This window comes from Triturus cristatus, chromosome 10 (assembly GCF_964204655.1).
Source record: "Triturus cristatus chromosome 10, aTriCri1.1, whole genome shotgun sequence".
Classification (NCBI taxonomy): domain Eukaryota; kingdom Metazoa; phylum Chordata; class Amphibia; order Caudata; family Salamandridae; genus Triturus; species Triturus cristatus.
In genome coordinates this window covers 309,138,796-309,151,589 of record NC_140593.1, presented here as the reverse complement: position 1 = coordinate 309,151,589, position 12,794 = coordinate 309,138,796, and the positions used below count along the sequence as shown (strand labels likewise).

The window sequence follows — 12,794 nt, the reverse complement described above, 5'->3', positions numbered from 1 at the left end:
TTCAATATGCAACTTTTGTATTGTTTTGTTCTTCTTTCCTCCCTTGCTCATTTGTTTTTGAAAATGTTCAATAAAGTTCTCTGAAATTAAAACAAAAAAAAGGAATCTGCAGCTAGATAGTCTCTACAAGCAAGAGCTTTACTGAAGGTAAGTAACTTGTTCTTCTCTGATGATGAAACATGTACATATCATGGTATGTAACTTTAGAATCTATGTAACTACTACTATAGGTGGAATACTGTTCTTTACTGTACATCACTCTGATACTCCGGGTGACATAAACTCTCAAATAAATACATTAATATTTAAATCAAATATTTTACTTAATGTTAAATATATTAGTCAGTTTTTGGATTCTCTCTCACTTCTTCCTTTAAACTTGCAACAAACATGTGATCAAAATATCTGCATATGTTTTTCCAGGTGTCTAAATGCAACAAAATCAACATGGTTTTCAAATGTTTAACAAACTGCTGTTGGTTATGCATGAATATATTTGAACCTGTTTCTTTTCTTTTTTATAGACTTTCCCAAAATTAATGATACACTGCAGGAACAAATGACAAGGTAATTTGGAACATATAATCTCCACTTTGTGTATTATGATTTATGTTATATAAACCAGGCAACAAAGCAGTGAAGAGCTCTTCAAGAAAAAGGGGTTGGAATAAGGATTTGGGGGAGAGAAAGGTAGAAGGGAGAAGGGGAATAGAGGGAAAATGGAGGTGGTGAGTGAGCAAGTTTAAGACTGTAGGGCAGCCCCAGGAAGGAATAAAGCAGCTTTAATACTTACGAAGTATGAGGATATTCTTTTCATACTGAGCTCAGTAATGAGTGGTTACAGTTCAACAAGGAACTGTTTGAAGAAATGTGTGTGCCGCTCTTTTTGGAAATGAAGAAAGGATAGAACCCACCTGCCTAGACTTGGCTACAGCTCAAGACCCTAAGGCCCTCAGTACGAGCGGCCTTCTAATTCTCATTGGGCCGGTGACATTAGTTAAGTAATTTTAATTAATTCCTCAGTGATTCCAACTGCGATTAAGTGCAAGTGCTTTTGACTTTAACAAAGAGCAAGTGCGTTCTAAAAAAAGTCAATCAAAATTTGATACCCCAATACCTTCAACTATTTAACACAGACTATTATGAATTCATATATACTTTTAGCGAAATACATGATATTAAATAGCATGTATAAAATCACGTTATAGTAATGAAAATATAAATATCTATTCCACCCTCCGCACAAGTTCATCATAAAGTGCAAGTGCATTACCTCAGAATTCACTCCTGAAAGGTTTTTTTTTTTTTTTTTTTAAATCTGTTTATTATTTTAAAGCATGGTACATCTCGCCGTCGTCTGTGATCGGCGTACAGACAAACATAAAACATTGTAACAACATTACAGTTCCGGGCTAATCACAGAACACAAAGTGCACTGCTAAAATACAGCAAACGTCCTGCGGCAGGCACGCAGTACCGACCAACTAGTAGCCACCACCTTGTTAATTTACCTGGGCACAGAAGGAGATCAAACAATATTCAATCAGCCTCATTCAGTGCCGCCTCAGCAAGAAAGCGTCTGAGCGGCTCCCAGATATCCTTGGGTCTGGAGGTGGCGGGCAGCTCCTCTGCATACAGTTCTAAGTTTTCCCGACAGTATACCATGTCCGACAACCATCCACACACCTTTGGTTTAGCTGCACTGTCCCATGTAAACAGGGTGCGCCGCTTGGCCAACAGAAGGGCAACCCTCACAAACCTGCCCACCAAACCCCTCAACTGAGGCACGGAGGTCAGCAGACACACCGCGGGTTCGCACGGAAGCTCAGCGCCAGTCATTTTGTGAATGTGATGTAGCACCTCTCTCCAGTACTCAGACACTGGCCCACAGCCCCACGCAAGATGCAGAAAGTCCGCAGCCCCCTGCCTGCACCGTCTGCAACGATCCGACTCCCTCAACCCCATTCTGTGCAGTCTGGACGGGGTATGGTATATTTGATGTAAGTACTTGAAGTGGATTATACGCAAGTTACCATTAGGGGTGAGGCGGCCCGTTAGCTGACAAATTCGCTCCCAGTCCTCAGTTGATATCTGGGGGACCAGCACAGCATTCCATTTTGCTAAACTACCATCGGGGCCATGAACCGTCTCCTCCTGTACTGCTCTGTATAATTTTGTGATTAGCTTCTTCCTGGACGGGGTCACCAGCAGCAGCTGCAGGGCTTTAAGTGTGGGGGGTTCAGCGGGGAAACAGGGGTAGTGATCTCTCATGGCCCGCCTGAGACGGTGGCAAGTGTACACAAACAGGGGTGTGGGGTTCTGTATGTATGCCAAGTCCCTCTGCTCTAGATAACGGCCCTGTGTGTAAAGGTCCTGCATGTGTGTTATACCCGCTTCTTTAAGTGATGTGAGAGGGCCAGCTTCCTGCGCAACTGATAAGGCCGCGTGATGCACCAATGGCAACGCCGGCGCATATAACGGTAGTCTCTGCGTTCTACGTCCAATCGCCTGCCAGGCCCCAATAGTCATGTCCAATGTGTTAATCTCAGTGCGCGGCGTGTGCCGGACAGTTTGCGTTAGTATACCTCTAAGTGGGGTGGGATGGGCGTCCCCGTCTTCCACCGCCACATGTGGGACAAAGCTATGCGGTCTATACCAAAAATACGCATATTGCGCCTGTGCACACAGGTAGTATACATAGAAGTCCGGCGCCGCAAAGCCCCCCCTGTCATACGATAAAGTCAACGTTTTCCAGCTAATCCTAGGGTGTCTTCCACCCCAAATTAACCGCAGTAGTTGGGCACGCAGCGTTATGAAAAATTGTTGGGTCAGCCTAATCGGAATATTACAATATAAATATAGGAAACGCGGGAGAACAACCATTTTTATCACAGCGATACGATCCGCCAGAGACAAGGGGAGGCGCAGCCATCCGTCCACCTGTTGCACTAGTGCGTCATATGCCCTACCATAATTTTCCCGGATCACCACCGCAGGATCACGGTGGACCCACACCCCGAGATATTTCACTGGTTCCGTCGTCCAAATCAAGGGATACTCCATGTGGGGCTGTGACGTGATCATCGTAAGCGGTATGACAACCGATTTGTCCCAATTGATCGCAAGTCCGGAGTACAAACCGAATTTAATGTATTCCCGGAGTACCGGAGATAGGTGTGTCTGGGGATCTCTAATGAACAACACCATATCGTCGGCATACATCGATATGCCCACCGGCCGGAGATTGAAATTTAGGGCGGCCGCCCTGTGACATTGCCGAATCTTGCAAGCCAGTGGCTCAAGGGCCAAGGCGAACAGGAGAGGGGACAGAGGGCACCCTTGTCTAGTACCTCGACCAATCCTAAATGGCCCCGACGTGTGGTTACCTACTCGCACCACCACCGATATATCAGTGTATAAGAGCTGGATCCACCGTAACGTGACCTCTGGGAAACCAATCCTACGTAATACGCAAAACATATATTGCCATTCCACGGAGTCGAAGGCTTTGGCCGCGTCCCGCATAACAGCGGCTGCCGATAATTCAGGATTGAGGATATGAAACATGGAGAAAATAGTCCGCAAGTTATGGGAGGTGGACCTTTCCGGTATAAACCCGGACTGATCTGGGAGCACCAGACAGTTCATCAGGGGCTGCATTTTTGTGGCTAGAATCTTAGCTAGTATTTTTGCGTCTAGATTGATCAGCGACAGAGGACGGTAGGAGTCGCAACTGGATGACGGTTTATCCTTTTTGAGGAGGGTGATAATCATGGCTTGTCGCAAAGACGGGGGCAGGATGCCGGCCTCATGTGCCTCAGCATACATTTCCAAAATGTGCGGGGCAAGTAGATCAATGTACGCCTTGTAGAATTCGGCCGATAGGCCATCAGGCCCTGGGGCCTTATTGTTGGGAAGAGACATGATGGCGTCGCGGATATCGGTCACGTCTACAGGCAGGGATAAGTATTCCCTATGGGAGTTGGAGAGCCACGCACATGCTATGTCCGATAAGTAGTCTGTCAAGTCCGCCCCGTTCACCTCACCCTGTGTGGTATAGAGTGTCTTGTAACAGTCCTTAAATTGATCCACTATAGCCTGTGGCCTGAAGTGCTCATTACCGGCGGCATCCACTATTTTGTCAATCTGCTGATGATTTGCCCGAAAGTGCAGCTTAGCGGCCAAGTTCCTGCCGGGTCGTCCTCCCTCCCCATACGCCCTAGCCACGTGCCGCTTCCCCCTGTATTTTATTTCTGTGTCGGCTAGCTTTTCATATTCCGTAAGCAGTGTTTGAATGCGTGCAAGCACCGCCGTGGACGGCGCTGCGTAGTAGTCCCGCTCCAACCCTTCAAGAGCTTTCTCAGTTTTTGCGAGCTGCCCCCTAAGATCTTTCAGAATACCGGCGGTGGTGCTAATGCAGACCCCCCGAATCGTTACCTTGAACGCCTCCCATAGTGACGCCTGACTAGACACCGAGCCTGTGTTTTCAGTGAAGTAGTTCACGATGGCCTCCCTAATGGTGTCTGTGTATATAGGATCCCGCAGTGCCTCCGCTCGAAAGCGCCAAGTGAAGGGTCGGTGTGGGTTAGTAGGGATTCGCAGATGTAAGTATACCGGGCTGTGATCCGATAGTGTGCGCGGCAGGTTGTTGACGCCGATCACCCATCTATTTGTCTCCTCACTCAATAGCCAGTAGTCCAGCCGGGACCAGCTGTTATGGGCCGGTGTGATGTGCGTACCCATGCAAGCCTGCTCATTCCGCAACCTCCAGACATCCACCAGCCCCATCTCCGCCATAGCTTCACGGACACACTGAGCCACTTTAAGCGTGCGAGCTCCCGCCGGGTTAGACTTGTCAACTTGGGGGTTGAGATGTGTGTTGAGGTCACCTCCCCATAGCACCGCAGCCTCCGGCCAGGAGCGCACCTTAGCAAGCATCTGTGTAAAGGGGAGTGGGTCATCCACTACTGGACCGTATATATTCAGGATCGTGACATAAGTCATGCCCAGCCTGCCCTGTACTGCCGCCCAGCGTCCCTCTGAATCAGTAGCGGTGTGTGTTGGTAGGAATGGGATACCCTTTTGGATCAGTATAACCACTCCCCGCGCATAAGCCGAGTATGAGGAAGCGAGCCGAAACCCCGCCCATCTGTGAGCCATCGCAGTCTCTGTATGTTTAGTGAGATGCGTCTCCTGCAGTAGTGCAATCTGAATGTTATGCCTGTCTAAGTAGTGTAACACTTGACGTATTTTTTTGGGGGTGTTGTTAAGCCCACGGACATTCCAAGTCAGGCATCGGCAGTCGTCACCCATTGTCTGTATGCACCAGCACAGCTCCAGAGCCTACCGCCACACTACGCTCCGCATCACAACACGCATCTCGCTTCATCTTCTTAGCAGGCACATCAATTGACGTCCCCAATCGCATCCGGAACTGTATTGAACACCCACCCCCCACCCACTTCAGCAACCCAACCTTGCCAAAGACAAACCCCAATTTCGCACACAGAAAAACAAAAACAAAACCAAAAACAAACCCCTGAGGTAGCAATACCAAAGAAAGGTGGGGAGCACCCATCGGGGGAACGTGTTGGCTGCGAATACCTCCCAGTCTTTTGGGGAGGGGCCGCCATACTGTGGCTAATGCTCTCCGTGGGTATCCCACCATCCAAAACGCCTCGCAATCATCCATTGTGCAACTCGAGCTCCCCTAGTACAGCGGCGAAACGTCATCATGAGGGAAACAGCCAGGGAGCCCCAGCCGCCCCCCCGCATCACAGCAGCCAACTGGCGGAGACAGCATGCACACGGCATCGAGACATGCCCGTTACTAGATGTGAACACTTGCACCCGCTGCAACGCCCCAGAGTAAGCACCAAACTGGTGCACATGAGTCAGAACAAGTGCAATACGAGTACATCGCAGGTATCAACATGTGTAACCCAGTAAGCATCCCACGCAAGTCGGCCCCCCAGCAGTCTGGCAGATCAGGCCCAGGGCAAACTCAGCAACGGTCCATCAAAGTAAAAGGGCCACAGTCAGTCCTCAATCTCGGAAGTGGAAGCGGAGGGCTGCCGCCCCCTTCTCAGCGACTTGGCGTGGTCCATGGCTGCTTTCGGGTTAGTGAATATCTTAGCGGCGTCATCCTTGCCGATCCGAAGATGCGCTGGATATAACATGGCATAGGGGACCTGTTCCTTCATGAGCAGCTTCTTAACGCCGAGAAATTCTTTGCGGGCAGCTTGAACCGTGGCAGTAAAGTCTGGGAAAAAGGAGAGGACATTCCCCTGATAGGTGATCGTGGTTTTCTGACGAGAGACACGGAGCAGTGCGTCCCGATCTCTGAAGTTCAGCAGTCTAGCTATAATGGGGCGCGGTGGAGCCCCCGGAGGCGGACGCGCATTTAAAGACCTGTGGGCGCGTTCAACAGCAAACATGGTGGAGAGATTCGCAGGCTCACAGATATCTCGTATCATCGTTTCGATGTAGTCCTCCAGACGGCCCACATTGGTGGACTCCGGCAGGCCTAAGATTCGTACGTTATTGCGCCGAGAGCGCGCCTCAATATCCTCATTCTTGGCCTGTATCACCGCCAGCAGCCGTGCCATTTCCGCAGTCTTATCGGAAACCTGTTGGAGACCATCTTCATTGTCCGATATACGTTGTTCCGCCTCGCCCAGGCGCACCCCCTGCTTGTCCAGCCTGGCGGAAATGGAGTCCATGCGTCCACTAAGAGCCTCTATTTTGCCATCGATGGACTGCAGGCTGGCCTGGATCGCCGCCAGTGTCGTTTCCAGAGTCGTGGGGCCCAGCGCGGCAGACTCCAGCTCCGTGTCCGGCGTCACGGGCCGCGAGGGTTTCCCCCCTTTGCGGGGCTCGAACGTGAGCCTCGGTTGTGTTTTGTCCGATTTGCCCATGGTCAAGACCCGACCGAGTGAAGCAGCGGGGGCAGGAGGGGCCGGCAACGCACCCCCAGAGCAGCGGGGAGCAGAACACAGGCCAGCAGCAGGACTCAACCAGGGCCGGAGGGGGGGGGGGGAACGGCTCGAGGACAACTCCTCTCCGTGCACACCAGTCAGTTCCAGTCGGCCCGTGCACCTCCAACACCCCCAGGTGACACCACAGGCCCCACGCGAGAAGCCAGCCGCATGCACTCCACAAATGTCCAGATCTGTCCCACAAGTCGCAGCACTCCAATCCCTCCAGAGGCGTGTATGGCAGGGAACCTTGCAGGGCGCCAGGTCCTACGAAGGACGTAATGGGGTATCTCGCTGAGCGGCCGGCAGCCCGCGCGCGCCCTGCCCCCTCCACTCGCAGCTCCCACGGTCACCTCTCTTCTCCGTGGACTCCACGTGCGTAGTCGCTCCAGCAGGTGTGCCCGCACAGCAGCGCGAGCAGGGCACGGGGGGGGGGGAGCTCGCCGCCAGCCACAGGGCCCACTCACCCGTCCGAAGCCGGCAGCTCGCGTGTAGCTCGCACCGCCCACCTCACCTCCGCATCCGCATCCGCCAGGCCACCACTCGTCTTCGCCGCTGCGGCGGTAGGGGAGTCCCAGGTCAAACGCCGTCGCTGCCACTCTCCGTCGTCTCCGCACACAGCACCAGCTTCAGGTATGGAGCGCAGGGCCCCCAACTCGCCGCTGATCTACGCCGCCTCGTCTGCTCCGCACACCGCAGCCGGCTACCAAGATGGCCGCCGCGACCGGCGCGACTCTCCGATCGCAGTCTCAGACCACGGATCTGCCTCCCGACAGAAGTCTCCGCCAGCACAGCGTCCGGAGCGTCAGTCCTCCAGTCGGGCGTTAGGCGATGGGCACCCAGAGAGCAGGATAGTGTAGGATAGTTACGGCGGCCGGCGGAGCAGCACTACAGTGCGGCCATCTTGCCGCGCGCCAAGCCACGCCCCCTGCCTGAAAGGTTATTTTAATGTATTTCTTCCACCGATTTCTCCACTGCTTTCCCTCTCTGCAAACATCAAAGGGCTTATTGTGCTACATATCAGTGCATGCCGAATGTGCAAAAAATATGCACATTCATACAAATTCAAGTTTTACATCCTACTCTAAAATTGGTTTCTTCTTTCCCATAAAAGAGAACGTTCAAAACACTACCCTGTTACTCTCTCAAATATGTGTGTACAACTCTTCGTCTGCATTCAGTCCTGAGGGGATTTTGGTGTTTGACAAGACAATATATCTAGCTTCTAATTACCTTAATTTTAACTCCCTGTCTCCCGCTTCTACTTTTCTGTACTGAATCAATGATGAAGTAGCGTACGCATCACACCTGCCTTTATGGTGCTCGTGCACATGCCGGGCAACCGGATAACTCCTGTCCTGCAGTATTTGAACATGAACATATGTATGTAATGGCCTACGTAAAATTTAGGGCAGGGACATTTTAGTATGTACACAACATAGTCACCTCTGCCTGTGTAGTCGTGACGTATCCTCACGGGGTATGTTAACAACGGCGAACATTCTTCTTTTTTGTTCATCCCACATTTACATGCCTTGCATTTTTGTCATTTCCAAAATCCTGGACTCCCTTGTAACCAAGTTTTGTTCTTGACACCACTGGACTGATCACCACTAGTTCCTGATACATATGTTTTGCTCTTCTAAATGTTAATGTTAGTTTCCCCTTTACCATGTTCCCTATTGTCAAATCGCTCCTTATCAGGTGCCAGTGCCTTGTTAAAATCTGTCTGACTTTTTGGTGATATGCATTGTACCCTGTGATCATTCTGGGTGTATCCCTTTCTTTCTCCTTTCCTATTTTCTTTAGCTTTCTATCTTGGGCAAAGAGCGGGGACTCTCGTGACACTTTTTTGGCTTTATCCTTTGCTTGTTCGAGTGTTGCCTTACTATAGCCCCTTTCAGTGAATTTGGTTTCTAGTTCGCTTTGAGCTGTGCAACATCTTCCCAAGCAAGGTGAACTCTGGGAGTTGTAGTCATCACCTGGCTACAGCTGATGGGCGATCAAGTGAGCAGGGGTGATTGGTGCTTGCACCAATTGAAGCACAGTGGGACTATTTTAAACGTGGATGTGATAACATCCGGACAATAACGACATCTGAAGAAGGCTAATTAAAGCCGAAATGCATTATGCCCAGCTAACGGTCCAATAAAGAATAAAGTACTTCCTGAGGAAATTTCCCGTGTGGCATATATATATAGTCACCAGGAGTCTCCAGGAGAGTTGAAAGTTTGAGTGATTGGCAACACAAAGAGTAATAAATATTAAATATCATGCACTATTTTACAATTTATATTTTACAAATGTTATGAGTACATTTTACATTTTACACCTGAACAGGAAGTGTTTGCCTTTTCCAGTAATTCTCACCCTTACCCCCATTTTATACTGATTGCCAGTAACTCTCTTTTTTTGTCTTTTATGAAGCTTGTCATTTGTCACAGTATGTGATATACAGAATTATAGATGTGAATTATGGGGATGTTTTTGACGAGGGGTTCTGAATGACATCAAATGGACAATGAGAGTGAAGTTTGAGTTGTCTATGATGTCACTCAAAACCCCGAGGTGAAAAACAGCCTGTAACTCACTTTTTACCCATCTATAATTTCATGGTTTGCATCTCCCCCAAATCATCTGCCCATGCCAAAAAAACTTACCTGCCATCCTTAACCAGCCCCCATCAGCTTCCCTGCCTTCCTTTCCCCTCCAGCATTAGTGCTTTCACTCAAAGCAAACAAGCAGCACTGCCCTGGACTGACAGCGTCTTAGGGAGGCCTGGCAGCCTGGCCTTGAAGGCACTTATGACATCACAACAGTAGGTAACCAATTTTGTCATCGGTGGGTTATGAGATTTAGAAAGTGAAATAAGCTATAGAGGCACTGTATGAGAGCCATAAATACCAGAAGTATAAATCCTGTAGGCGATACACATGGTGCCATATTCCTTGGAACTGAATTTGCCTATTAAATCCCATTCATACAGGTTACTATACATTTTGTGTTTAAAGCTCACATACCCTTCTAGTTATACTGCAGGTACTGTTTAGATTGTAGTCCTTCTGAGCCTGAGTTGTTCTCATATATTCAATGATCATCCTCACGTAACCACTACTGTATGTAAGCCAATGGCAATTAGTGTGTAATCTTTCATACCCTTTGATTGTGTAGCAATATCGACTGATTGTATGCATTTTCTCTCTAATTAATAAGATACTTTGAAAATTAAAAAATAAACAGTAAGTTCTGTCTAAATATTCTTAATTTTATTGTATAGTGTGGAAAAATTACTGTCAAACCGTATTTTACATCATGTTTTCTTTTTACAGATTTGCAATAATTTATTCTGGATTAGGAGCTGCCGTTCTTGTTGCTGCATATATTCAGATTTCATTTTGGACATTGGCCGCCGGCCGGCAAATCCGGAAAATCAGGCGACAGTTTTTCCATGCAGTATTACGACAGGAAATAGGGTGGTTTGATGTGAATGATGCAGGAGAACTGAATACTCGTCTCACAGAGTACGTATAAAGATTACCTGTGTCCAAGTGTATTTATATTTCAGATGAACTTGGTTTTTGTTGTATTTTTTCATTTATTTTTTAACTTCTGAATGTTGGTTTACTAATATAAATCAGACTTATTCCCCTGATTGATAATCTAAAAATCCAGTCGCCTGTATCTAATAACTTTGTACATCGCCAAAATTCCAGCAGCAAGCAACTTGGCACATGTATCAATGAAGCCGCAAGTGGATGGATCAGCGTGTGAACTGCGTAAGGGGGGCACATGCACCTGCAGGACTGTGGCCAACTTAAATATCCTAGACTCAGCCTTGTTCACACTCTGTAGTCACCATATTCAGTCATCTCTGCGCTCGTTTTGTCACACTCTTATCTATCATGCACTTGTTTATTCATTCAGCTGTCCAATTATGTATTTGTGCATCTGTTCATCCACCAATACCCTCGTAATCCATCATCCATGCACTCAGTCATTCATTCATCTACTCAATCACTAAACCATCCATCAATAAGGATTTATAAAGCTCAGCTAATCACCTGGTAGGGTATCCAGGTGCTTACAGGCCCCAGAGGCTTGTTCGAACAGCCAGGTTTTAATTGCCCATTCGGAATTCTAGAAGTGAAGTGATGGACAGATGTATCCGTCCACTCAGTAATGCATTCATTCATTCATTTACTGATTGACTGATTCTCACATTCACACATCCACACTTGCCAATCAATAAAGAAGCACTTCCAGATGTGAAAGGCCAGCACTATTGTGTTTACCAGTGCTTGTGTCAGTATCTGCCTATGTAGCAGTTGCATTCCTACCTTTTTCCTCTGTATTTCATGGTCTGTTTGTATGAATAATAGCTCTGCAGAGGTTGTTTAGTGTACTTACGTCACCCATATAATTTTCACTTTTTAAGTATGTGATTAATGTGCCTAATATGGTTTTTATTTTTTCTGCGATTTACAATCCGTTGGGGGGTTTAGTTATAAAAATAACTTCACTGTACCCTTCCCATTTTTAAGCACTGTAATTAATAGAAGTTTTTAATACCCTATGTAATTGTATTCAATTTGCTGACCTCGAATGGATGGAAGAATGAGTCTGCCTTGGTCGGATTTGAAGTAGCATTATTAACACAATGAGTTATTTTTAGCCATCTTTAAGGATTTCTTTCATTCTTTTATTATTTGGCTAGAAGTCGGCTGTCTGTCAATTAGGTCTGTGGGATTGCTTAAACTAGGTCACACTGACTATCAAACCCCCAAAATGTGACATAGGTAAGCTGCTTTGAACATACTCAGACATCCCCCCTCCCTAACATGCTACTTGTCATCTATGTCACGCGGCAGCCACTCGTTTCGGGGCACCTAGTGATTGGAACTGACATAATTCTCTCTGCAATTCAGATGCTGATAGAAAACACAATTGCACGCCCTGTAAGATGAACACTTTCTGAAACCTAGTGCAGGCTTCAGCCATGTTCCCGTCTGTCTTAACTCAGGGCAACTTTTGACTGGACTAGAGCCCATGGTCTTCGCTTTCCTGAAAGTAACCAAAGGAGTTTCATGTAGTCTGGTATGCAGAACACCGTCACTCAGTGAGGACTATTGGCCAGTTCTTTTTTATTATTGATCTTATTTTTCTTTCCTCACTGCTGTAGGTGGTAATTAATCGGCGGCCATCAATCTTTCTAAGTGAATTCTCAGTGTCACCAGATGAGTCATGAGCCTCACTTTCTCTTCTATTCAAGAGACTCATTCTCGGTCTTACACTGGCTTTGGTCATAGCTTCCTTTAAAATGCTTTCATTGTACCCTCTTTCCCTGAGTCTATCCATTGTATCTTGCACACAACTAATAACATCAGCTTCCAGACTGCAAACACGTTTGAGCGTTAAAACTACACCATAGGGTATACTCGCTATAAGATGTTTCGGATGGGTACTGCTAGCATGTAGCGTGTCATTACCTGATGTTGACTTTCTAAATAGGGTGGTTTCAAATTTGCCATCACTAATATAGGCGTTAACATCTAGAAATTCGATGTTTGTTTTGTTTATGTGTGAAGTAAAATTGAGATTCATAGCGTTGATGTTGATTGCTTCAATAAATTGTTTTGCCTCCATCTCATCTCCCTTCCACAGTATAAAAACATTGTCTATGTATCTAAGCCAGTACAGTACATGCTGATCATACATTTCACGATGCACCTTCCTCAGAACCTGTTCCTCCCACCAGCCAACGTGGAGACACGCATAGCTGGGGGAGAAACAAGCGCCCATTGCTACTCCTTTTAACTG

At 47.5% G+C, this 12,794-nt stretch overlaps 1 protein-coding gene across 1 annotated transcript in view; it reads left to right on the top strand.

The window, feature by feature from the left end:
- The window catches only part of LOC146789359 (ATP-dependent translocase ABCB1-like), a 502,439-nt gene that overhangs the window by 113,740 nt on the left and 375,905 nt on the right, over positions 1-12,794 (top strand). The window contains exons 5-6 of the mRNA XM_085631305.1: positions 525-567; positions 10,307-10,498. Of these exons, the coding sequence (XP_085487431.1) occupies positions 525-567; positions 10,307-10,498 (235 nt within the window). The remainder of the gene's footprint in view (positions 1-524; positions 568-10,306; positions 10,499-12,794) is intronic.